This window comes from Lytechinus pictus, chromosome 15, assembly GCF_037042905.1.
Source record: "Lytechinus pictus isolate F3 Inbred chromosome 15, Lp3.0, whole genome shotgun sequence".
Classification (NCBI taxonomy): domain Eukaryota; kingdom Metazoa; phylum Echinodermata; class Echinoidea; order Temnopleuroida; family Toxopneustidae; genus Lytechinus; species Lytechinus pictus.
This window is the reverse complement of record NC_087259.1, coordinates 26,621,025-26,646,472: the sequence shown is the minus strand read 5'-3', so window position 1 is coordinate 26,646,472 and position 25,448 is coordinate 26,621,025. Positions and strand designations below refer to the sequence as shown.

The 25,448-nt window shown below is 38.1% G+C and overlaps 1 protein-coding gene across 1 annotated transcript; it reads left to right on the top strand.

Moving 5' to 3' along the window:
• Positions 1-826: 826 nt before the first annotated feature.
• LOC129278001 (transient receptor potential cation channel subfamily A member 1 homolog) lies at positions 827-25,022 on the top strand. Its single transcript, XM_054914193.2, has 23 exons — positions 827-1,000; positions 3,272-3,363; positions 4,882-5,052; positions 5,606-5,827; positions 6,984-7,077; positions 7,737-7,986; positions 9,794-9,989; positions 10,475-10,572; positions 11,644-11,796; positions 13,486-13,600; positions 14,399-14,544; positions 14,969-15,087; positions 15,542-15,679; positions 16,244-16,341; positions 17,214-17,315; positions 17,716-18,036; positions 18,351-18,503; positions 19,193-19,301; positions 19,523-19,614; positions 20,180-20,392; positions 21,604-21,672; positions 22,234-22,410; positions 22,672-25,022. Exons 1-23 carry the CDS (start codon positions 952-954, stop codon positions 22,810-22,812), a joined length of 3,318 nt encoding a protein of 1,105 aa, XP_054770168.2. The 5' UTR covers positions 827-951; the 3' UTR covers positions 22,813-25,022.
• The last annotated feature ends 426 nt before the right edge of the window (positions 25,023-25,448 follow it).

Below are 25,448 nucleotides of genomic sequence, written 5' to 3'. Positions count from 1 at the left end.
GCAGATGTCGGCGGAGCAAGTGTCGACGGAGCACATATCAGCGGAGCAAGTGTCGACGGAGCAACTGTCGGCGGAGCAATTGTCCGGAGCAATTGTCGGCGGAGCAATTGTCTTATTTTGCGTAGCAATTGTCGGCGGAGCAGATGTCGGCGGAGCAATTGTCGGGTCACCGACGGTAACGGCTATGAAGACCACTATCATGGAATACATTTCTTCTTGTTTAGTTTGGTAATGGATTAACCTGTTAACGGTGATCAAGGTAGAGACTTTGAAGGTGATCATGGGGTATTGGAAGTAGAGGATGAGCAAAACTCTATCAGGAATACCACCTTTATTGAGAGTGGGGTTTGGGCCATACACAAATAGCCATGTATTAACTCATGGAGAAATGGGACAGGGATGGAGGGATTAGCCTGCAGGCACAGACCCTGATTGAAACTGTGATCGACAAGGTTAGTGTGTCTCCACGCAAAGACTAGCACATACAAAACTGGCTGTTTCGATTCAGAGCGAGAGGGCCTCCAGTATACAAGGCATAAGTAGGCTGCAATTCAGATCCTTAACTCAAGTGAAGATGGTTTGCACAGCAGACTAAGGAGGGATCGCGATGTGGTAACTCCTTGGTCAGGGATAATAAAATTAGTGTTTACATGCAGACGTTGAAATGGTAGCCGTCCAGGGAGGTGGCGCCTTCCTGGTTTGACCAATGTAAATGTAACGCGTTTTATTTTTATTACTACTATTTTTTTTTTTTTTTTTGGGGGGGGGTAACGACGACATGCCAGATGTGCAAATGTTAATACTTTCAATTCTTTTCCGCAGCTGGTGACCTCCAGATATCCCAGTATAGAAAAGGCAAGTAGTCTCTTCAAAGATCTTTCTCCAGATGAAATCAAAGAAGAGCTCCAAATCAAAGACAACAGGGGTAATACTGCCCTTCATCATGCCTGTATGAAATCCCTTGTATCATTGGTTGAACTCATCTTAGAACACAGTGGAGGTAAGTTTACTGTCAAGGTTTCAGCGCAATTGCTTTCAGGGGTGGAGTCAGTCGAGTACTCCACGACTAGTCATTTTAGACCCAAATTTTTAAAGCTATCTTGGATTTGTTTTAGCATATTGGACCACTGACCCTCCTTGTTACCTTTCCCCATGCATTTCCTGACCCTTTAAACCATGGTTTAGACACCGAAATCTTATTTCCCAGGCGGATATTGAGCAAACTATGTCCATTTGGAAGTCACAGCAGTATGCCAGTTTGGATTTATTTTCGACATAGTGGACACCAGTCCGGACTGTCCTTTCAACTTGTCCCAATTTATACACTACTCAAAAAAAGTTAAGGACCACTTTTTAAAACGTACATAAAGATTTTATACAAGGTGTTTTATTTCTGGAAATACCTCAGTACAACTGTCCTAAATGTCCTTAAACACGCTGTAATCAATTTCACGCATGGGTGGTTTCAGTTGTTGCACAATGTCTCTCGCATCACTGCACATCCTGAAAAGTGGGCCCCGAGGGGTATCAGCTACCGACATGAAGTGGTAAAAACGAATGTCTGAGTGTCTTTCAGGCAGTTCAGTAACGAGTGTGACCACCTCCCGCAGCAATAACGGCTTCACAGCGCTGTCTCATGGAGCTGATGAGGCGATTGATGTCTCTGACGTCCAGTGCATCCCATGCAGCCTCCAGAGCCACATCCAGCTGCTGCAGTCCAAGTGGATGGGCTTCGAGCTGGTCGAGACTCCTCCCCATCATGTCCCAGACGTGCTCTATCGGGTTTAAGTCCGGGGACCTCGCTGGCCACTCCATACGCTCAGTCCCCTGGCCCTCAAGGAACTCGGTCACCACCCTAGCTCGGTGGGCACGGGCATTGTCATCCATGAAAATGATGTTTTGTCCCACATTTTCTGCAAATGGCACCACTATAGGTTCAAGGACCTCATCCCTGTACCTCACTCCTGTCATTGCTCCCCCTGGGACCACGTAGAGACGAGTACGGTTGGCGTAGGTGATGCCTCCCCACACCATGACGCTGCCTCCCCCATAACGGTCATGTTCTGCAATACAGGGGTCTGCAAATCTCTCTCCTGGTCGCCTCCAGACTCTCGAACGTCCATCATTGTGGTCAAGGGAAAATCTGCTATCATCTGTGAACAGAACTCTACGCCATTGCTGTCTGGTCCATCTGACATGCTCCCGGGTCCAGTTGAGACGAATTCTTCTGTGAGCAGGGGTGAGTGGGACACACTGAGCTGGCCGTCTGGCATGCATATTGGCTCTGTGAAGTCGGTTACGGATTGTTTGAGTGGAAACAATCACTCCAGTTGCTGCAGCGAAGTCATTGTTGAGGCGGCGTGCACTGTGAAAGCGGTTGCGGAGGCTGAGATTCGTCAAGTAGCGATCATCTCTAGGGGTTGTCGAAACTGGTCGGCCACTGCGGGGTCTCTCGGAGTATAGCACTGTCTCTCGGTGTCTTTGATTTGCTCTGCTAATGACACTGTGTGACACGCCCATCATTCTGGCTACTCTTCGCTGACTGAGGCCAGCTTCCAGCATCCCTAGGGCTCTGGCTACATCTGTTTCACTTAGGTGGTGTCTTGGCATTGCTGTTGTAGGCAAGTTGTTGATTGTACAGACTAAAGACGGAAAATGCTTTGGAAGACACTTGTCTTATGGCCCACTGCAATGATGCCAGAGACATCATGAAAGAACTGCATGTGTGAAATTGATGTCATTGTGTTTGATGGCATTCTGGACAGCTGTATCTTGGCATTGCTATTGTCAGCAAGTTGTTGATTGTAGAGACTAAAGACAGAAAATGCTTTGGAAGCCACTTTTGTACGGGCACATTGCAATGATGCAAGAGACATGAAAGAACTGCATGTGTGAAATTGATTTCATTGTGTTTGATGGCATCCTGGACAGCTGTATCTTGGCATTGCTGTTGTCAGCAATTTGTTGATTGTAGAGACTAAAGACAGAAAATGCATTTGAATCCACATTTGTACCACTTCACAATGGGCCCACTTTTCAGGATATGCAATAATGCGAGAGACATCATGCAACAACTGAAACCACCCATGTGTGAAATTGTTACAGGGTGTTTGAGGAGATTCAAGACAGCCATATTCGGGTATTTCTAGAAATACAACACCCGGTTTGAAAATTGTATACACACATTAAAAAGTGGTCCTTAACTTTTTTTGAGTAGTGTATATCATAAGACGGAGCATAATTATTGATTCACTTGTTTATCTTGTGACAGAGGATACATCGACGATACTCGAGACAGAGGGTGAATGTGGATGTCGGCCGTCGCATCTCGTGGTGCGACAACAAGCGAGAAACGAAACACAGGTGAGATATGAAGTATGCAGTCATGACACAAGATGAATCTAAGATTATCTAAATATTTCGAGAAGATATCCCACATTATCATGTTGTATTAACGCTTGTAATGCACATGTAGTACTCGCGGTTGCCATACTACTATACAGTCTTACCAACTAAACTTACCCCAAACCACTGATCTGTATATACTGTATACAGATTAGAACTCAAAACTGGCCGACAAAAGTTATTACGTAATTACCAATATCATACCCTATCAGTAATATTGTCACTCCCATATAGATAGATAGATAGATAGATAAATGGTATTTATTGTGATAAAAATTCAATTAGCAGCCAAAGGCTGAATTACATGAATTTGTACAGAGTAAAATTTCAGTAAACAAATAAGCGAAACAGTAAAAAAAAAAATAATAATAACAAAGTATACTAATGTATAATATTGGAAAGGGGATACAAAGAGAAAAGTATACAGAGGGAGAAGTAATGTCAAAAGCAGGAATGGGGAAAGGTTAGGAGTAGACTAAATGTATATACCTTTAACATAATGAACATATACATACATGATAGTTCTGTAGTCTGATAACATATTTTCAGGTAAGTTGTCTCAGTGATTATTGACCTTGATAGTGATACCCCAAAACTGGACAGGCGCGCACCACCAGCAATCCTCTTTCTGAAAGTGCGCGTAACGTACGTAGCGAGCGATCTTTCAAACAGTTCTTATGAATACAAAAATGGGACTGAGCTCCGTAACACAAAGGTTAGCGATTAATCGTACGCTTGATTTGTACGAAAAGAAATAAATCATAGAAAGATATTCCACGATCATTGCTAAGCTTTGTTGTTACGGGCTCCTGATGGATGGACGGACTGACAAACGATCCGGAAACATAGTGCCTCCGGTAAGCATCTATGATGGATAGAGGCTTAATAATTGGCCTTACTTGACGATCATGCAGGGTGTTTCATAAGGATGCTCGTAAAGTTACGCACAACCTTACGCACGACTGGAACATGTTCTTAGGTCATATATCGATTATACAGGGATATCACATTGCATAAGATAGGATCACCAGTCGTGCGTAAAGTCATTCGTATATTACGAACTGCTTTATGAAATACCCACCTGGGGCCCGTTTCATAAAGCTGTTCGTAAGTTACGAATGACTTTACGCGCGACTGGTGACCCTTTCTTGTGCTAAATGCTATATCCCTATGTAACTGATTTAGCGCCTAAGAACAGGTTCCAGTCGTGCGTAAAGTTGTGCGTAACTTTACGAACAGCTTTATGAAACACCACCCTGGTATCAAAGCTGTTCGAAAGTTATGAGCGACTTTAGAAGCGACTGGAGATCATTTCATGTGGTAATGATGTACACCAAATTTCCATTGATGTTGATTTAGCGCGTGAGAAATGATCACCAGTCGTCTGTATAGTTGCTCGTAACTTTAGAACAGCTTTATGGAACACCTCCCCGTACCTTGAAGAATGATATCTCCGATCGTTTGCATGGTTTTCAGGCACAGAGTAAAGTGAAGATAATCGAGCTTTTGGCATCGAAGGGGGCGCTGTTCAATGAAAAGGACATCCATGGTCAAACTCCTCTTCATTTGGCTTGTAATCATGACGAATCGCGCAGGCAGATGACAGTCATCGCAGCACTACTGTCATTGGGAGATATCAAAGTGGATGTATGTAACAATGTATTTGTTTTCTCTCTCTCTCATTTCATTAAATTTAGATTTGTTTCAGATTGTTGCTTTTCTTTTTATCAGGAACATACATAGACAACGATAGGTCTAGTTACATCAATGCATTAAGAAGTCATTCTACCATTGTACTCTACTGCTATTATTCCAGTGACTGTTATGTCATTTTCCATTTATCAATTATCAATCGACCTTGACTGTTCGCAGTATCTGGCTTCTCCCTGTTGTGTTATTAACTTTATTATGAAAGACTTTTTGTGTATATATAAAAAGCGACTTCCAAAGATTGAATGCTAAAATTTTCGTACCATTCTTGCATGAGAAGAGGTTAAGACTGCATGCCAGGATCAGATTTCATTACTATTGTAATCCGTATTTCAAGTGTGTGTTTCTTAGGAGCTTAGAAAATACAGTGATACGTGTTTATACTGTACGTAATCTGGACTAGAAAAGAAAACTGTTATTACAGAAGAAAGATAAGAAAGCCATATTCTATTTCATTTTCCATTATGATGATTATTTGATAAAATCGCAGGAACCTGTTAACATCAGTGGGATGAAATCAACGCTACTGAACATCGCATGCAATAACAACCATTACGAGACTGCACAACTTCTTCTTGAAAACGGAGCAAACCCTCTGGAAGAAGATGGAACAAATCATACCCCACTCTTCACCATACTCACTCGTAAGAATACCAAGTTTGGTCTGCAGTTTTTGAAAATATGCGAAAAGAAGGGGCACAACTTAAAAAAGGTAAGGCACCATAAATTCGTTTGCTATCCCCCTTGCCTGCATGCGCGTGCACACACCCTCTTGTTCACTCACCACATGAATTCAAATTCTGGAGTCCGAAAATGGTGTATACTAAACAAAATATTTAATAATGACTGTTTATGAGTGCAATGGATAGGATACCATGAGGTGAAAAGATGATTAATGATTCAATCAACGAGGCGTATCCGAGTTGAATGGATCATTCATTTCATCTTTCGAAGTATTCTGTCTATTGCACATAAGAAAAGAACATTCATTGTTTGATGTATATGACATCGCAAAATAGATCCTTTTTTTTCATTTGAAATTTGTGAGTTTTGACGCAAAATATGCCCAGGCTGTCCAAACTCAGTCTGTTGATTGTAGGCATACAACACGCGAGCTGAAACACGGATGATTTTACTTGTGGCGCCTGCGATCTCGGTGCGCTCGTGCAATGGACAAAGTCGTATGGATCCAAAATTGAACGAACGAATGATGACGTCATTGTAAAATGGGCTGAATGATCGATATCAAACAACCAATCAAATGTCATTATAATAGTGTACAAGTAGCAGTGTGTGTGCGCGGCAAACAATTGACTTTTCGTTTTGACGTAGTAAGTGCGTGCATCACGACAATACCAAGTTTTCGCACCGCAACTCAGAACGAATTCAAGAACACAATAAATGTATTGAAAATGCAAGTCAAATCACAGCTAACAGCTGGGAGGTCTTTGTCGAAAATTGTTGAACCGGAACAGCAATGCAAGTTTCGGAGCTGAGGAAAATTGCAAATAGTTTATGTAGTTTGTCAAGAGTCTAGGACGAAGCTGTATGTTGTTTTGAATCACCAATAATATATTCGACAAAGACTTCTTGGATACTCGTTGTTATGAAGGGATTTTGACAATACATTTTCTAGGTTCTGCGTTTTTTAATCCCAGTTTATGGCATTGTGTCTTCTACATCTAAATGACACTTATTAATTCAAACTCCCATTTACTCACCTGTTATACAAAGAGTCCCTCTACAGAATAATGTTCAACTCACTGCAGAGTCATCATTTAAAAAGATAAAGCATTTCGGTCAGATTTTCGGAAAAACTCATACGCCAGCTCACCGGAAAGCAACCACCATTTCAATATTCACATTAGATCTTATCGGTAAAGAACTTGCACGGACGAACAGCCCTTCACCAAGCCATCAAGATCGGTAACCTCAACCTTGCCACATACTGTCTCTCTTGCTGTAAGTATCTCAATGGTTAAAAAGGAAATGATTCATTTGTCGTGAGTAGAAATATAGATATATATCTATTATATTTCCTTATGGTTTCAGAAACGATATTCACACCAAGTCAGGCTTTTTATAATAAGTAAAGAAAATACAAAAGTAAACATATTATGACCACTATACTCTGGTAAAAGGTTATCTCCTGCTGTAACTTATCTTTACAGGAGAATCTGTTCAAATTCACAATGTCAAACGTAATATATCATGACCTCATTTTTACTTGATGAAATAAGAGAGGTTAGGATGATAATTATCATTATTACCATCATTATACTCCAAGAGAGCGTTTCAACAAATTTTTGTTCGACAAGTTGTTGGATATCATATCTTAACTCGATTTGATTTGCTGAAGAGCAACATTCCTAGGGAAAATGTTGGATTAAAGTAATACTTTGTCGAATAAAACATCCGACAGGTCCTCTCATGAAACGCTCCTCTGGGTCAGTCATCTTCATCATGTCATGTCTCTAAAGCAATGATCCCAGTGGCGTATCGGGGGGGGGGGGGGCAGGGGGGAACGTGAAAATTTGACCACCCCTGCCCTATAGTTAAAAACTGCAGACCTAAACCGGAACCCCATTGAGTAGCATCTGGTGTGTTTTCGTGAATTTCAGTGCTTCCTGAAGACGAAACGGATAGAGGTGATGACAACAACGACTATCTTCTAGATTACACAGGAAGGTACGGTACCAATCTGATGCATACAGCATGCATGAAAGGACACCTGGATTTGGCGATCATGTTTAACGAGCTATGTCCAAAATTCCTGACGATGAAGACGACTGAGGGAATGACGCCTTTACACTATACATGCAAAAATAACCATTCACAGCTCACCGATGAGGTCTGCGCCATGATGCTAAGGTAAATTTGAAGCCGTGTCGGTCCATTTCCGGTGACACAGATCAGCATTGTTTGTGAACACACACTCGCAGTCAAATATATTACTAAAATTACCGTTTAAACGTGTATTTTGATCCGTCAAACGTATCCCCTCTACGCGTATTTACACATACTTTCTAAATTTTCCCCTTTAAAGAAACTTTCGGATCCAGGAATTCTTGCTCCCACGAAAATCCTTCCCCAGCTCGAAACCACGGGAAGTTCACTCGTGTAGGCTCCGATGTGTTACGAGCATATATTAGTAGGTCAAAGATAAGGGGATGTATATGGCAAGCCATTTGTGTCATAAAGGCGATAAACTCAGTTTATCGCCGAAAAACCTAGTTTATCAATCGAAAAACCTAGTTTTTCAATTGAAAAACTAAGTTTTTCGCCGATAAACTTAGTTTTTCGTCGATAAACTAAGTTTATCACTTGAAAAACTAAGTTTATCGGCGAAAAACTTAGTTTTTCAATTGAAAAACTAAGTTTTTCGATTGATAAACTAGGTTTTTCGGCGATAAACTGAGTTTATCGCCTTTATGACACAAATGGCTTGCGATAGATGTACCGGTTTGACGACGCCCTTTTTTGAGAGCTCGATTTCGGTTGTCTAGATGCCGCTCCGAAGAACCCCCTTATCATGCTTATCGATTGACGACATGAAAAGGTAGAGTGCGGAGGCAGAGGCCTCGCTCCTTAATCTTGCGCCCGCCATGTCCATACATAAATATAGATTGTTAAATCATGTTCTCGTATACAATTATTCATGTTTTGTACATTTATGCTTTTTTTCACACTGCCCGATAGATCGTATTTTCCAAGACCCCACATTTACACCTTCAGTTCTTGAGACCCCTACTTCAGGGTTTCGCAACATAATTTGAGTGTTGTAAAGTGTTTTGGTCTCTCTGAATAGGGAGAGGGGAAACCAATCCGAACTTAGCATTAGAATTCGAAAATGAAGTATTAAACAGGCGGATTCGAAATCTGGTATAAGATCTTTTGTCGGCGTTTTATACCTTTTGCATTAGAAAGGGACTCTTCCCGCCATTGAAATGATAGATTCGATACTCGCTGCCATTTTGAAGGAAAGAAATGGTGAATCATGTTGGGTTTTTTTCTTTGTGTAATCGTTAGTTTTGACTTTTCAGTATTTTTTTATATTATGTATGTATTTCATATATCCAAAGGTGTGACAACAGCTCAAGCATCTGCTTATATTGTCATGCCACTGCATGTCTGCAACCTTGGTATAATCAGTTGTGTAAATGATCATAATTATACATCTTTTCTGTGTGAAAAGTAATGTATTTAATTTTGTGATGGTCACACTATGTAAATTGTCATGTCATGCAGAAACGAAATAAATAAATAAATGAATAAATAAATAATATTACTGATCAGCTGCGAGTGGTAGTCGGATCACTATAAAGACTCGCCGTTTGAACCACGCTGATGTGCGTTCGCCAATCAAAAAGATATAAGAGCGTCTGATCCATCCACTACCCGCCCGCTATCACAGAAAAATGGCTTACTTTACGGGGTAAGGGATCCACAACTTATCCAGGACTTGTGAATTATAAAAAGGTCAATGATTCGTCGTCCTTTATGAACAACGTTCAATAGAAATTCGCCTCATAATTCGATGTTAAGTCAATAGGTCAACATTACTTTTCTTTATTGAAAACCTAATGAATGGGAAGAAAATTGATGAAAAGGAATCTACAGTCTTGTTAAAGCTACACGTTAATTATGAATTCACTCCTATCTTTCATCTATCGTCTAGTCATTCGACTGAGCTGCCCCTTACAATGGCTGATTTTATAGTTGAAGATGGGAAACATTCTCTTCTCAAGTACACAGCTTCAAGAGGTTCGAGCCAATCCATGATCGTTCTCCTCAAATATGTGAAGGATCGGTCCGTTATAATGAAATTCATAGAGTGGCTCGCAGTCGAAAGGAACATCGCACAAGTCCTGAAGGTTGGTGTAACGAAAACTCCCCTCCGTTTTTAATCCCCGTTTTCAATATTCCTGGACCAAATAGACAATATACCTGCGACCCACGGAGACCTTTGAGCAAACACCGAAAATGATAAAGGTGAAGTCAATTCAAGTTTATCCGAAGTGAAAAAGAGTGAAATCGGAGAAATAGACCGAAATTGAAACGAGGTATCAGGTAATGGGGACATGTGTATTAGGAGAAGAGAGGTGCACACTTGTAGATGAGTTGGCTTGAAAAACGAAGTGGTAGAAGTGAAACAAACAAGAGAAATTTAAAATGTATTATGGAGAAAAACAAGAGCGAAAACAGGAGTAATTTGGACTGGCCGAAGTATACTGTGCTTTATGATCCACATGACACATAAGGTTTTTTTGTTTAATTTCTTATATTTCTTATAATATGATGTTGAATTATACTGATGTTAAAGCATGTTTTTAATCTTTTATTTCTCGCTCACACCAAGGATTTGCTGGTCAGTTTTGACTACATCTCGAGAGGTCACCTTGATGATGGTGAAATTGAAAGGATTGTTCTTCGATGTGCGGCAGCAGGACGGACAGAGTAAGAAATGTTCATTCTAAATATTGAAATTACGATTTTCAAAGTTAAACAACATTAGACCTATTCTTACATAAACCATGCCTTGCGGAGGAGCAATGACACAGCGTTTGAATGAATCTACCTTGCGTGTCCGTGCAGAATATGTAATAACAAAAATGCAAAAAGGGGCAAACGATTTTGAGTACCTGTTTGCATTCAAGGAGCGTTAATTCACTAGGTTTGCATGGTAGCTTGCTGCAAACGACTCTCTGCAAATTTCTGCGATCTGTTTTGGTCACATACAGCTGTAGGCCTACACCAGTCCTTTCTTTATCGTCTTTTGGGTCTCTACCGCCCTTGTTAATATTTCGATGTATTATTATTGGGGCAAAATTAGATTGCCTTACTTGCAAGGTACAATGTAACACACTTGGTGCATGTGAAGTCACACTATGCTATGAAACTAAGATGACATCCTTTATACCTCGGCCTTAACTCGGGCGCGCACCTCCGTTGTGTGCTCCACAGCAAACTTTGTATGAAATTCTTGCGGCTTACGAATGGGTCAGGCTTTTTCACTCGTAGAAGTACGCAAAGCAAGCAATATGGCTCTTGGACATGTCCAAAACTGATACGTTTGGCTACGTGTTCTTATAAACGCAAAAATACGCAAGTGTATCGTACCTCCTGCACGTGCCTCTCACGTCGAATGCTCAGACATACTGAAAAGTTAACCGAATGTCATGGTTTAAATGGAGCCATGACATCTACATGTACCAAGTCGTTTGCGTGTCGAATGTACCTTGCAAGTTCTCTTGAAAAACAAAATTACCCATGTTGTAGCTGCCCTGGAGAAGACGCAGACCATTATGTGACCACGACTGATCGCAAGACTTTGTTCATTTGATAGTAGGTTGCGATGCACGTGTGTGCGAAGAAATGCACCACATACACGATGGTTTATGGTGGTTCATGACAGAAGCATAAAGTTCTTTGAACATTATGGTATTCAATTCATGTTTCCTATAGTGTTCTTAATCAAAACGCGATTTGAATTTTCCACCAAGACTTTCCCCTCTGATCACTTTCTAGGAGTCTCCAAAAATTCGTGAAGTGGCGCAAGGCTGCTTTCCTTTACAAAGAAGAACAAACTGGGAATAACGTCATGCACCTGATTGCGCAAGGAGGGCATCTCGACACGGCAAAAGACATGATAAAAAAAAGCAATGTAAATTTCAAAAGTGGGTAAGTTTAATCAATTTCACATAGATTTGACTAGAAAACCCATCTGGATCCGGTCTTACAAGGAGTTACGATGGATCCGATCAACCTCAATTCCATGGAAATCCATCATTGTCATAATATTTTCTGCAGGTAATTTAAACAATGTCCTTTGTAAACAAAGAGAAGCACATTGAATAAAAAAAAATGAATGTATGAATATACATCATAGACTATATTTTGAACAAAGATGTTGACATTGCTGGCTTTCCATCGTTGCTACTCACAACTCTTTGTAAGACAGGGCCCAGGACTAGATATTTCATCTACTGGTAACTGCAAACTGGTTTTAGTAACCTCTGGAGAGTCAAGAGTATTGAGGAGTTACTGTTTTTCGATGTCTATGGGGCGGTTTTGGAGCGATGTGAGTATATCAAAAGGGTAAACACATTATGGATTATGTAATCACCACTTGAGGTCTGGTTTTTTTTTTTTGGGGGGGGGCGAAGATTTTTTTTCAATTTCTATTCCTAGCATTTCTAGCCTTCAGTCAGTCGGCAAGCCCTGAAAAAGTAGCTTTTATCCAAGTGATATTCATGACTAGAGGGTTTTTGCATTGTTAATGAGTTTGGTGCGGACGAAAACACCTCTTTTTATTCGGCCATTGCTGCCCTAAATATTGATCAAATTTCATGTTTTTGGTATCTTTATAAAGAAGAAAAATCATTCTTTCAGGTCATGTGTCTGGTTTTTAAAAAGATTTTGTAACATAGGTGAAACTTTTTATCTAAAACATGAAACAAAATAATTACTTTCATGCAACAAAACTTGTTGTTTTTACACTTAATTTCTGGTTGGGCCCAAATAATTTTTGAATTATGATAAAGCTGAAGATCTAAGCTTTAATATGATATGATATTTATAAGAATAGGTATCTTAGACGGGTCAGCAGCCAGCTTTTCATAGGCTAAGTACATTTAGCAGTTTAAAAACAAGAATACTGCGCTCTGATTGGTCATAGAGACCACACACCCACACAAATTCCAATGTTCCCATACTGGGCCTCTGCAAGGTCACACACACCATGTGGTAATCTCTTCAAATTGCCCGCGCCTGTTGTTTTGAAAACACTATTCAACCAATCAGAACTCTGGATTTTATGCTACTCAGAAATTTCAGAAATCTCGTCTTGCATTTTGATGGAAAAAGCTGGCTGCTGACCCATCTAAAAGGTGTCATATATCAAGAGCGACATTGTAAGAAAATATAGAGTTTGAGCTTTCTGATGATATAGATAATGTTTGTGCCTAAAACACAAAATTTTGCACAATTTGCAAGTGAAAAAGAGGAAGAAAATTCCGTTTGAGACATCTTTTTATGCCTAAAATTCACTTATTTATCAAAATATTTTATTCAAAAGAAATAATCAGTATTAAAGAGTAACATTTACTCTTTTGTATGGTTCAAAAATTATTAATTTTACTCAAGGAGAAAGTGGTTAAATTCTTTGAGTAACAAAGTCTCACAATTCACGAGATTTTGCAGGGACATGAATTCAGCCACGAGAGGACTTGGATAAATCTTGCTCATTTGCTCATTAACACAGGGGCTTGCAGACTGACTGCCTTGGGTTGACTTCTGGTATGTAGAGTTCACATCCCCGAACCTGACTCTTTTATCTCCGCCCTCTTTTTCGCGCTCTCTTTTGACTAGGAATGCTAAAGGACAAATTCCACTTCACCTAGCGATCAAGGAAGGTCATAGAGAATTGACCAAACTATTCTTGGAAGTTGACGAGACATTTGCCGGTGTAACAGATGCACGGAGAGTAAGTACATTTCTAATGTAATGACGTAATAAGTCATAGTCGTATGAATCTGTTCGACCTTGAGGGAACAGTTGTAAGAAGTTGATTCTTTGTTTTTGATGGTAAAACATCATAGTGAGGAATCTTAATGGTGGATCTGGGCCCGTTGCATAAAAGTTGATATTGTGGTAACTGTTAAATCCAATGGTAACTATCATGGTAACGCTGATAAAAAGCCAATCAAAATCAAGGATTTTATGCAAGTTACCTTTGCATGGCAAAGTTACCATACTGTTAACTTTTATGCAATGGGGACCAGGTCGTAACAATATATCATTCTTCCTCTTTCACTCCCCTCCAATCTTCTTTGCCATACGAAATTCTTCCAGCTTCATACTAAACATTTCTCCTCATCCTCCTTTCCACTACCATTCATCACATGACAATCCGCTCTTCTTATAATGTAGATAACATATTGTAGTAGTAACAGTGAATTTGGTTTCTTCAACAAAGCCATACTCTATGCTGTACAAGGAAAGCCGAGCAGCTCCACATTTTAAAAGCCCGTATCTTCCTTCTAGTATCCTACTTTTACCATGCTTCTACACATTCATTAGGACGACAAGAGTCGGTGCCAGATTAAATTTTGTTGCAACCAAAGTTATGCCACCTTTTCAGACATTCTTCTTTGAAAAGGAGTATATCTATCAGACAATACAACTATTTTACTGTCATCGAACATGGACCAAGACGGCATTAGTATTGCTAGCATCATCATAGCTTTTATTTCCATTTTAATTTTGTTTGTCAATTTTGTAGGTAACTCCATTGATGTATGCATGCCAAAGGGGGGACCTGTTCCAAGTCGATCTGCTTCTTGAACGGAGTCAAACGGAAAGCAAGTTCTTCGAAAACGACATGAACGGTCTCAATTGTCTCGACCACGCCATCAACAGCGGTCATGAGTAGGTTCTGGTGTTCTTTACGAAGCACTGATCTTGAACTATATCCCCCTGACTTTATCAGTAATACTTTCAGAAATTGTTTCCAAGGCATATTTGAGGTAGTCGCAGTAGCTTGCATTGTAATTAGCACCAGTCTGTTGTAACAGTTTTGGAGTTAGGGAGAAGCCGAGTAGGCCTAAACATATAATAATTGATATTGCTACTAGCAATATTAGTAACAGTAATAATGACTAGACAAGTAGTATTCCCCAGATATAGGACTAGCAAATGCTATATAAGTCGTAGTCATAGTAGCAACAGAATTAGTGTTGGTATGAAGTTGGAAGCGGTGTACGACGGACAAAATGACGGAGAATAAAACAAAAATTGTAATTTTAAGAAACAAAAACATTTATTTAATTTTTTTTCCCATTTTGTGTTATAGGAGGGTAGCTGTAAGGTTGTTAGAGCAGAATGATTGGCGTAGACTTTTGACTCGATCCACAAATGAAGAAGCGGGCAATATAACAACCCCAATGAGGAAACTGATTGAACAGATGCCAGGTAACATGGGCCTGAAGAACAGTCCCATTGAATCACGAATGGCCGGACTGGAAGTAGATTATATCCGTCATTATATTCGTTTTCAAATCTTTCGGGTGGTCCTCTGGCATTGGCTAGGGCTCTAGTTTCACACTCCACGTTTCTCTCTGCATTTTGTCATTACTTTGCCTTGAACGTATTCTGCGTAGTCGATTGGCCAAAATCAAATATTCTTTTCCGATTCCAGGTAATACTGAAGCAAAATATTATTTGAAAACAAACCAAATTAGCCGGTTGTATTGTCAAATTGAAAGAAATATAAATGTAATTGTTCACGGCCGATAGATGACATTTAAACCGTGATTGAATGAATGAAATACACTACAATTAGTACTTTCACTCTATATTTGGAGTTTTTTTTATGATCACCATCATTAAACCTGCTTTTTTATTCCCATCTTTTTAAACCATGTAGGAGTTGCCAAGTTTGTACTAGATAAGTGCGTTACGAAGCTAAGTTGTAATCGTGATAACAGTAATTGCAACATCAGTGTCGACTACGAGCTCTTGGAAGACTGGTACTCAACTTGGATGAAAGATGACATGTGGAATGGTTAGGTTACAATAATTATATTACCCCCTCCCCTTCCTGAAAGACTTACATCTTCTTCTCCTGGAAATTCTTGGTTACTACCATACCGTAAAAGCACCAGAGTGTAGTGGGTTTATTTCCGACTTTTATTCAAAATGATGATGAATGTGTGACGTCACATGCAGGTTGTTCTGTTTCTAGTTCAATATACTGTTTTCTATCAATTTTCGTTATATAGCCAACCACATTAAAGTCACAATCTGTTACAAACTTACAATCATTTCAGTTGTTTCCTCATGAACTGTTTAAACGTTAACTGGCACTATCATTTCCCGCGAAAAGAAATTGTTCACGCACATCTCGTTCAAATCTAGCGGAACCAACAGGTTAAATATTTTTCAACCGCCGATTGTGAATATTGCAAATCTTAGTTATCTAGCGCCCGCTTTTTATTATTCTTTAAAGTAGGCCAAAACGTCTGATGGAAACACGTCTGTGAAAACTGTACCTCTCGGATGTGGCGGACATTATCATGAACCAGCTGGTTTGCTGGTGAATACAAATATATATTTCTCTTTTATCCAGGACGAATGATGACTCTAGATTACATGGCGTCGCGTGGATATAATATGATATTGCACACATTTAGCCACAGTGACCCAAATGACCAGGCAGGCGAACAGGTAGGCAAGGAAACACTCTTTGTCCGTGTCTTTTTTTCAAGATTCAAGAAGTTTATTTCATTTCCATGACAAATATAAATCAAATACAGATACAAATCAAAGTATGAGTACAAGATCAATTTTACCTCAGCATAAATATATAATAATAACTTGTATAAAATAGTATTAAGCGTGTATGGAAATGTTCATCACATTCTTTGTTCATCACATGCACTACTGTAGTAATAATAACAATAGTAAAAACGATAACAGATGTGAATTATAATGCGCCAATTCCACTCAGCAGAGTGCTAAATGCACAATGAATGAAAGAAGAATTACATTATTATTATTATATATATATCACTCCAGGGGTTGTTTCACAAAGATTTAGAGTCGCACTTAAATGCCTAGCTGCGTTCGGTATGAGCGCATTGGTCAGATCATGCCAAGAGGACGCGCGCTATTCCGTATTGATCAATAAGATTGTCCGTCTCATATCGTGAAACAGCCCCCCCCCCCCCGGTCTTTTTTGAGTGAAAGGTGATTTGGATAGTGGATTAAAACAAAACCACACATTGTAATTTACTCACCAAGCTGCCAATGTGAGATTTCTATAGTCCAAGGCAGGCCATCAAATGGCTCTCATGTAAAATCAGAAGAAACATTCTCTCCTGTGTCTAGATTCATCACGACGCATAATCCGGTTGTAAATCGCTCTTCGTCGTTCTTTATTTTCGGGACAAGCACGACGACACTTTTGTGATCTCATTTCAAAAACCCATAACCTTTTTTTATTCTTGGTGCGATTTCTTTCACACTTCAACGTAATATTTTTTACATTTTTTTGCCAAGACACAGATAACAAAGGTTTGATACTGTTTTTCTTGTAGTTATCCTCCAATTTCCAGGACAATGGAAAACTGAAAGATGATGCACGGATCAATGTGACGGATCCCATATACCGTGCTGCCTATCATCCTCTTCGTCTCATGGTAAAAAAATAATCAACATCATTTGAAAATTGTTTTGATATTGTTCCAAAATGATGAGTGGTCGAATCTCAATATGGTTTATTATATTGGGGAAACGGACACATAGTGACTTTATTAAGTTACCTCTCCACTATTATTATCATACCTCTGATTCTTCATTTGCCTAAACTAAATCAGATTTAAACGGAAGGGCCAATCACTGTATTCGCACGAGAGTGATATTGTATCGGCCAATCCAAACACAATTATTTTCCGTGCATTTTGTTCAAAAGAACCATTAACAAATGAGATTTCTTTTTGAATTTGTACCGTATATATTAATGATCCCAAATATTGTGTCTCGATTACCAGACTCCTTTGCCATGTTTTCCCCTGTCGTAAAACCTTCTTTTTTCTGCAGCTTAAAACGGAAGAGAGTAAGGAATTGTTGAATCATCCTGTGGTCCGTTTGATGTTAACTCACAAGCAGGAAGCTACCCGTCTCTTGTACTGGCTCAATTTCTTCATTTTGATTACGCATCTCATCCTGGTGTCTGTCCACAGTCTCTACATCCCTCCGCCTTTCTACATTCAGGCCGATGGGGACGGCGGCAACTACACCTGGTTGGCCGATGGACAGAGAAAGTGGGTTGAGATGCTGGACCCGGTTGCACTGATCGTCTTTGGAAAAGTTGGGATCTGGATTATTCTTACCCTGACTGTGATATACATCTTGCTATTTGTAAGAAATTGAATTAATCCCATCGATAATTAAGTACTCAATGTGTTATGATTATATACAAAAAAAAGTAGTTCAGCGGTCATTTCAACAAAAGGAGCGTTTGTCCAACATCAATTTTGCTTTAAGAAAACCTTAAAAAAATAGCAACAGAATAGCAGAATCGCTCAAATTTGTATTCATCAGGTCTCATATCGACAGCCCCTTATGTTTAAGTAGTAACATCTCTAATTTCCTAGGAAATTGAAAACGGCTTGACACCATCATCACTATTGCGATATATTTTCATATAATTCTTATGTTTATTTGTTTAACAGCTGTATCGTGTTTGGGTGCACATACAGTCAACACTGAGTTCCATCAAAGGATTGTTGAGTGTAATCCGTGAGATTGCTCTCCAGGTTTCCACCATCCTATTTATCCTACCTGGCTTTAGTAACCATCATTATTTTGATGTTAATCTGAAGGCCGTGAGTATTATGTGATCATTAGTATTATGATATCAGCCTTAAGTATTTATACCTAAAGTATATTTTGGTAAGGACCACTGATACACGCTCTCTCCACATCAGTTGACTCCACACTGTTCTACGTACACACTAAGAAAGATAACACTGGGAGTATCTTTTTAGTGTGCAACTTTGCACCCGAAGTAGGTTTTTGTACCCTTCAGGGTCCAGAGTTGTACCCTTTAGGGAAGGTGCACACTTGCAATTTTTGGCTACATCTTAAAAGGTGCATGTTTACACCTCAACTTTATCTTTTTGTGTGTAGGTTAGGTGTTAAGCTCACAGGCTGAGTACAAATATTGACGTAAGATCACTGGTCAGGGGCGTTTCTTTAAAACCAAAATTCGACAAATTGTCAGGTCTGATAAATATCCTTGATTATGATTGGCTGAGAAGCAATGTTACTATGGTAACGGTCGGATAAAACAGGTCTTGTCAAAGAAAACACCCATCAAGTCATTTCATGAAACGTCCCTAAGAACGAGATGGAACTCCATAAACTGATGGACTTGTTGTGGGATTGAAATTGACTCTTCCTCTTTCTACCCCTCACCCCCCCCCCCCTCTCTCACTCTCTTTCCACACGCACACACACATACACTCTCTCTCTTTATCTCCCCCTCAAACTTTTTTTCATGTTCTGTATATAGGAATGGCAATGGCAACTTGGTGCATTTGCAGTGTCTCTGGCTTGGTTTAACTTCATCTTATATCTCCAGACCATGCCTTTCCTCGGGATCTATGTCCTCATGTTTCTAGGTAAATGTAGTACATAGTATCATACACAAGCTTGCTTCATCAGTAGATAATAGTACACATGATAATACAGCTGTTGTAAACATGTTTTATTTAATCATATGTATGTCAAATGAAAGAATTATTTTCGTGCTTGATTCTATTAATCATGTACAATCATTCTTTGAAAAAAAAACCAATCATAATTATTTCATTTACTCTCAATTGTTCTTTATTTTCCTCAGAGGTACTGTCTACTCTTATGAACTTCATCTTGGTCGTCGGCATATTTATTATATCATTTGCAGTTGTATTCTGCATATTACTCTTGAATCAGGTAAATCTGCACAATGGACTTGAAATATGATAGATATTCAAAATAATAAACGATATATATATATATATATATATATAAGAGATTATTGACATATTTATTGATTGACGTATCGATTGATTCATTGATTGATCTTTTTTATGTTAATATTTGACACTGGAAAACAAAATTGAATATGTTAAATTTATTGTAGAAGTTTATTCTTAATGCATATTATTATCATCGATGTTATTTATGATTATGTATTGAAAGATGTCTGATATGATATTGTGTCATATTGTAACACTTAAGGAAAAAATAGTGTTAAATTTATGAGTTGTCAATGTCTCATCAATTGGTAAAGACATCAAACTTCGATTTGTTATATGTATTTTATTTTGTATATGAATAATAATAAAAACTATTTAATACACACAAAAAAATGATTGACCGATCGATTGCCAGACTGAATGATTAGTTGGTCGATTGATTAGTTGATTGGCGTATTGATTGATTGACATATTGAATGATTGGTTGATCGACTGATTGTTAAATCGACTAACTTCTCTTTTTTTAATTGTTTTGCTAGGTACCTTTCCACTCCTTTTGGGATTCATTCGGCAAGGTTGTAGGCATGTTAAGCGGAGACATGGATTATGGTGGTATTTTCAATAATCTTGATTATCTCTACAAACCAGACCCTGCTGAAGACTTCACCAGTTTGGTCTTTTATCCACTCTCAACTCGGATCATATTTTACATCTTCATCATCTTCATGCCGATCCTCATCATGAATCTATTGGTAAGCCTTCGTGGTAATATAAACCCTTTTTATTTACTAGGCCTGTAATACCCACTTAATTAATTTGTATGAACAAAAACGCACTGACCTGATAATCGGGGAGCCTGCGACATTTTGACCCATCAATTTGATTCCATAAGATTTAACCCCAGAATTGTGTTGAGATCGGGATTGTGAGTCAGAAATTGGGTTTCAGCTGGTGTGCTTCGGTCGGTTTTGGCCCCAAGCCCCCAACATCCCCTCGAAAAACACCCCTCTGTGGATATACTTACCATATCGATCACAGGGTCAAAAGGATGATGGTAGTCTATCATACATTACAGAAATATTAAAGCTAACTGGAGTGGCGGTCGGAAAGGCGCAGCTTCCGTCCTTCGCAAATGCCCCTTGTTCGTTAAAATTGACACCATGGAGCGCATGGACATAAATATGAAACCAGTCTAGATATAAACAGGTATCCGGCTTGGCAGTAGAAAGGCCACTGACGCCCATCCTACGGCATAAATTGACCCATCAAGCCAGCGCAAAGGTCCCCAACTTCTAAAAAACGAGAGAAATATAGATTTAACTGACAGACATAATCAGTCAAAATAGCTTGTTGGAAACTATAAGTTCACATCACTAAACTATAAGTGCCCCTATATACAAAACGTCCAAAAATACTGTAGGATATACCATACTTAGCCCGTGGACCAAAATGTTGTATACGTATGGATTTACATTAGAAAGATAGAGAAACTGATACGATGACTTTTGGGGGAAATACCAGCTGACGCTTTCCAAAGTGAAACCCCAACCAATTCATGTAGGCTTTCATCTAGAGCATAAATGGGCTATAGTATCGTAAGAAACATGAATTGTTCAAAATATAAGAACATTGCTATCACGTACGATAAGTAATGTATGGTTTATACTCTCACCCCCCCCCCCCCCACCCTTCCCCGATGTCTATATACACAGTAAAAACGCTGTTTAAGATTTTATACAACGCTGATTACTATATGAACATTACAGTATTTGTTTAACCGTTTAAACAATCATGTTTAATCTATTGAAGATTAGAATTAAACTTTGTTGCTTAAGATTTAAACACTTGTTTAAACTGTTTAAACAATTACTATAAGGACCATATAGTAAACAGCGTTGTATAATTTTTTTACTGTGTATATTTCTGTGCCATCATTATTTGTTTTATGAATCTTTCGTTACAGACTGCTTTGGCTGTCTACGATATTGAACAGATTCAGACGAAAGCCAAGATGTATAAACGTACTCTGGAGGCAAGTCAAAACACCAAAGTTTAAACAGGAATTCTCAGTTAAAAAATGAATTATTCTATTCCATGCTTAGAATAAATGATTTATATCATTCTATAAAATAAAGTGATATTTGAAAACAGTTTTTTTTAATATGTATAAAACAGTTCCTGGAAGGATTGTAAACATTGGACCAATGTTTACAAAATTACAAATTGAAAATATACTATTGTAAGATTGTTTGTCTATATTCTTGTTTTAAGAGACAACCTGGGAGTGTTTCATGAAAGTTGTCAGCACTGATTAAATTGTCGGTGCTGACAATTTCAGTGAAATCCTTGGTTTTGATTGTTACTATGCCATGGCAACTGTCGGAGAAAGCCAACATGTCAGTGCTGACAACTTTCATGAAATGCTCCTCAGAGCTTTACTTCTTACATCATGGATAATTACTTTCAATTTAACATTTTAACATTTAATTAACTTTGGGAAGAAGGAATATCCAAATCTAGAGAGAAAGAGGGGGTTCATGTTATACCCTCCTATATTGGTGTTACCATTCCTAAATCTCTTCGTCCAATTTAGGTCAAAACGGTCCTGGACGTTCAAGATAACATGTTCCTGTTCTTGTGGAAGAACAGTGTTATCAAGTTCGATGTAATACCTGTCTGGACCCGCATTTCTGCTTGGTATAAGCTGCTTTATAAATTCACTGGCTACAAGGAAACTCATGATTTGCTGGTCAGCTTTCTCGAGAGAACGGTAATTAAACCCATTTTCTTTATTTTCTTTATTCTTTTGAATAATTTATTATGTATATTTGGTGTGTGTGTTTTGTTTTAACTTGTTTTTACCTGAAGTGGTTTGTTTTTTATTTTATTTTCTTTTCCTATTTGAGACCTTTTGATGCCATAACCATGATAGCCCAAATTAATTAAATGCATGGGGGATCATGAATGAAAAAAGAGTGGTTGTGTTGAAATTTTCTGATCATTCTATCGTTTTCTTTCGTTTTTTTTTCAGGAGGACGTTGAGTTCGTGAAGACGAGTGAGATGACAATCAATGACATGAGAGAAGAAATTCATGACATGAGCAAAAAAATCATGAGAATCACGGAGAATGTCATGGACATCAAAACAAAACTCAACTCAATGAAACAGTAGTATTTTAACGTACATGTTTCAACGTCATTTCCAATGAATTAGACGCAAAAATTCCAATGAATTAGACGCAAGAATTCCAAATCCGTTATAGAAACAACTAAAATAAGAACATTTCTGATCAGTTGAAAATCATGTTGCATTTGATTTTTGACAACGCAATACTTTTTATAGAACAGTGACTATGGTCAGATATCACGATATCACTACAATAACTGTGTGTGGTCTGGAGTTGAAAACGTTACATCCAAACGCCATTAGTTAATAAACAAGTTTTGCTAGGTTTATTTTGATTTTAGTCGTAGTTGCGTTTTATTAAGTTCTATTTAACAGTGTTCTGGTATGATGACGAAAGAATGGAAGGCATATATCAAGTTTGATTAGTTTTATTTTTTTCCCCGTTCATATCAGCCAGATAGAGACTTAGAACTTTGCCTAAAAGTTAGAAGCCTGTCCATGTCGCTTTGTCGCACAAGCTTCAAATAAAATTCGGTGCTGTCTAACATGGTGTTGATAAAAATGAATATCAAAATGTATGTAATGATTGAATGACAGGAAAAGAAGTTAACTGGAAAACGAGTGAAAATAGGTTTTTAACAAACTACCAACACATAAGTATAATATATGGAAATAGCAGTGAAATGAAAGAAAATATTTGACCCGACATGTGAAATAGTATTCGCCCATTTTTTGTGTGTGAGATGAGATTTACTTTCATTTATCATGTTATTAAACAATGCAGATCACAGCCTTCACAGGTATCTTTTGACTTTGTAAATTATGTTGATCCGATTTATTCTAAAGGATTTTTTATATTTTCTTTAAAAATCCAGATTCTACTCCTTTTGTCAAATCATTCCGTTTGCGTTAGCTCTTTTTTTTAGTGGCTGAGCCCATGTGTGTTCTCTATTGTTCAGTATAGTTAAATTCTACATTTCTTTAGTTGCTGTTTAGCTTTTGATTTTCCTTAATTCTAATTATTTGGTTGAGATAAAGAGTAGTGAAATATTTCCATCATAAAATGCTGTAGAAGAAAAGTTATGATGTTCTATTTAAGTTTTGTTTTATATAGTTCTGGCCAGTGATTGGGGCAATCTTGCTCTGGTGTGTTTTGACACATTCAGTCATATATGCGTAAAGTAAATGTACAGTGTAGTTGCAGATGCTGCTTTGAAAATGATATAAACATTGTAGAAAGTTTTGAATCATCGAATTACATACATTCCGGGAAGTCCACGATTAATGAAATTCTAGTGATGTTTTTATTTGTGAATGTTTTGTATTGCTACCGCACTCCACTATTTGAAGTCATCCACATATTTGAAGGTGTTGTCAAGATGTTATCATTGGATGCATCATTTATCATTATCAAAAAATAAGATGGGACCAAGCTTAATACCCCTGGGGTACACCTGAACCACTGCACATGCATTTCGGTTCTGATAACTTGCCTTTCAGTTCACTGACGAAATCATCCCAAATCATATGCATTTTCAGATAGGTATACAATTACTCCTAGTTGAAAAGTTTTTAATGAATAGAGTAAAATTTCAACAAGTAAAATGTTAAAATTTTCATTAAAATTGGATGAAAAATACCGAAGTCATTGAATTTTAAAGTGTAGCAATATTTTGTGAAAACAGTTACATGCACGCCGTCATGAATATTCATTAGGTGTGCTAATGATGTCATGTCCCCACTATCCTTCTTCCTATGTTAATACGTGAAATCATGATTTTTTTTCCCCATACATGTATAGTATATCTTCCTTGTAACAAAATGAGATGCAGCAATTAATATCGTATGCATCAAATAATTTGTCAATCCATTTTCTTTCATTTTTGGTGGACAAAATTTGAGTAAATATAATTTCATATGATAAAGTCAAAAGAATAAAAGGTGATATGACATCATCAGCTTGTACATTGCATATTCGTGAAGACAAGCATATAATCGTTTTAACGAATAATGAAAAAATGTAATAACTTTGTTATTCCTTTCCCTATTTTGATGAAATTTTCAATATCTTTTTGGTCCGGTTTTACCTTTTCTGTTCAAATCATATTATTTTCAGCATGGAGTTCCCCTATGAATCTTTAATTCAAAAAATCTGAACCTAATTTGGAGAATAATATAATCGTATGAAGGATATTGAATGATCTACCGAATTGCAATTGTTTGAAAACTTTGAATTGCATCATTATTAGCGCTTATTTCTGGTGTGTTTTTGTTTTCTTCAAATGATGTAAGGTATGCATGAGCAATATGGGGAAATGTTAGAAGCGTGTGACCGAAGTTTATTTTGAAAAGAGCGCCATCTCTCGGAAAAAAAGTCCAATGCCTGTCACATGCAGGGCCCTTGGGAGACCAACAGAATTGTTGAACGGGCTTCCCCATTTTTATATAAATAAATTAATGAAATAAACAAAATACCTAACTGGGCGCTGTGGCGCGCGCCTCTAAAATGTTTGCGATTTATGATGACTTGACAGTCAAGTTTAAAGAGAGACTTCAAAAAAAAAGGAGATGGATTTAGGGGGTTTCATTCTATTTTTTTTCAAGAGATCAGATTGATCAGGTTGAACGGAATCGTAGTAGCTTTAAATTTTGCATTATTATTTTAGTAGATTTCATGACTC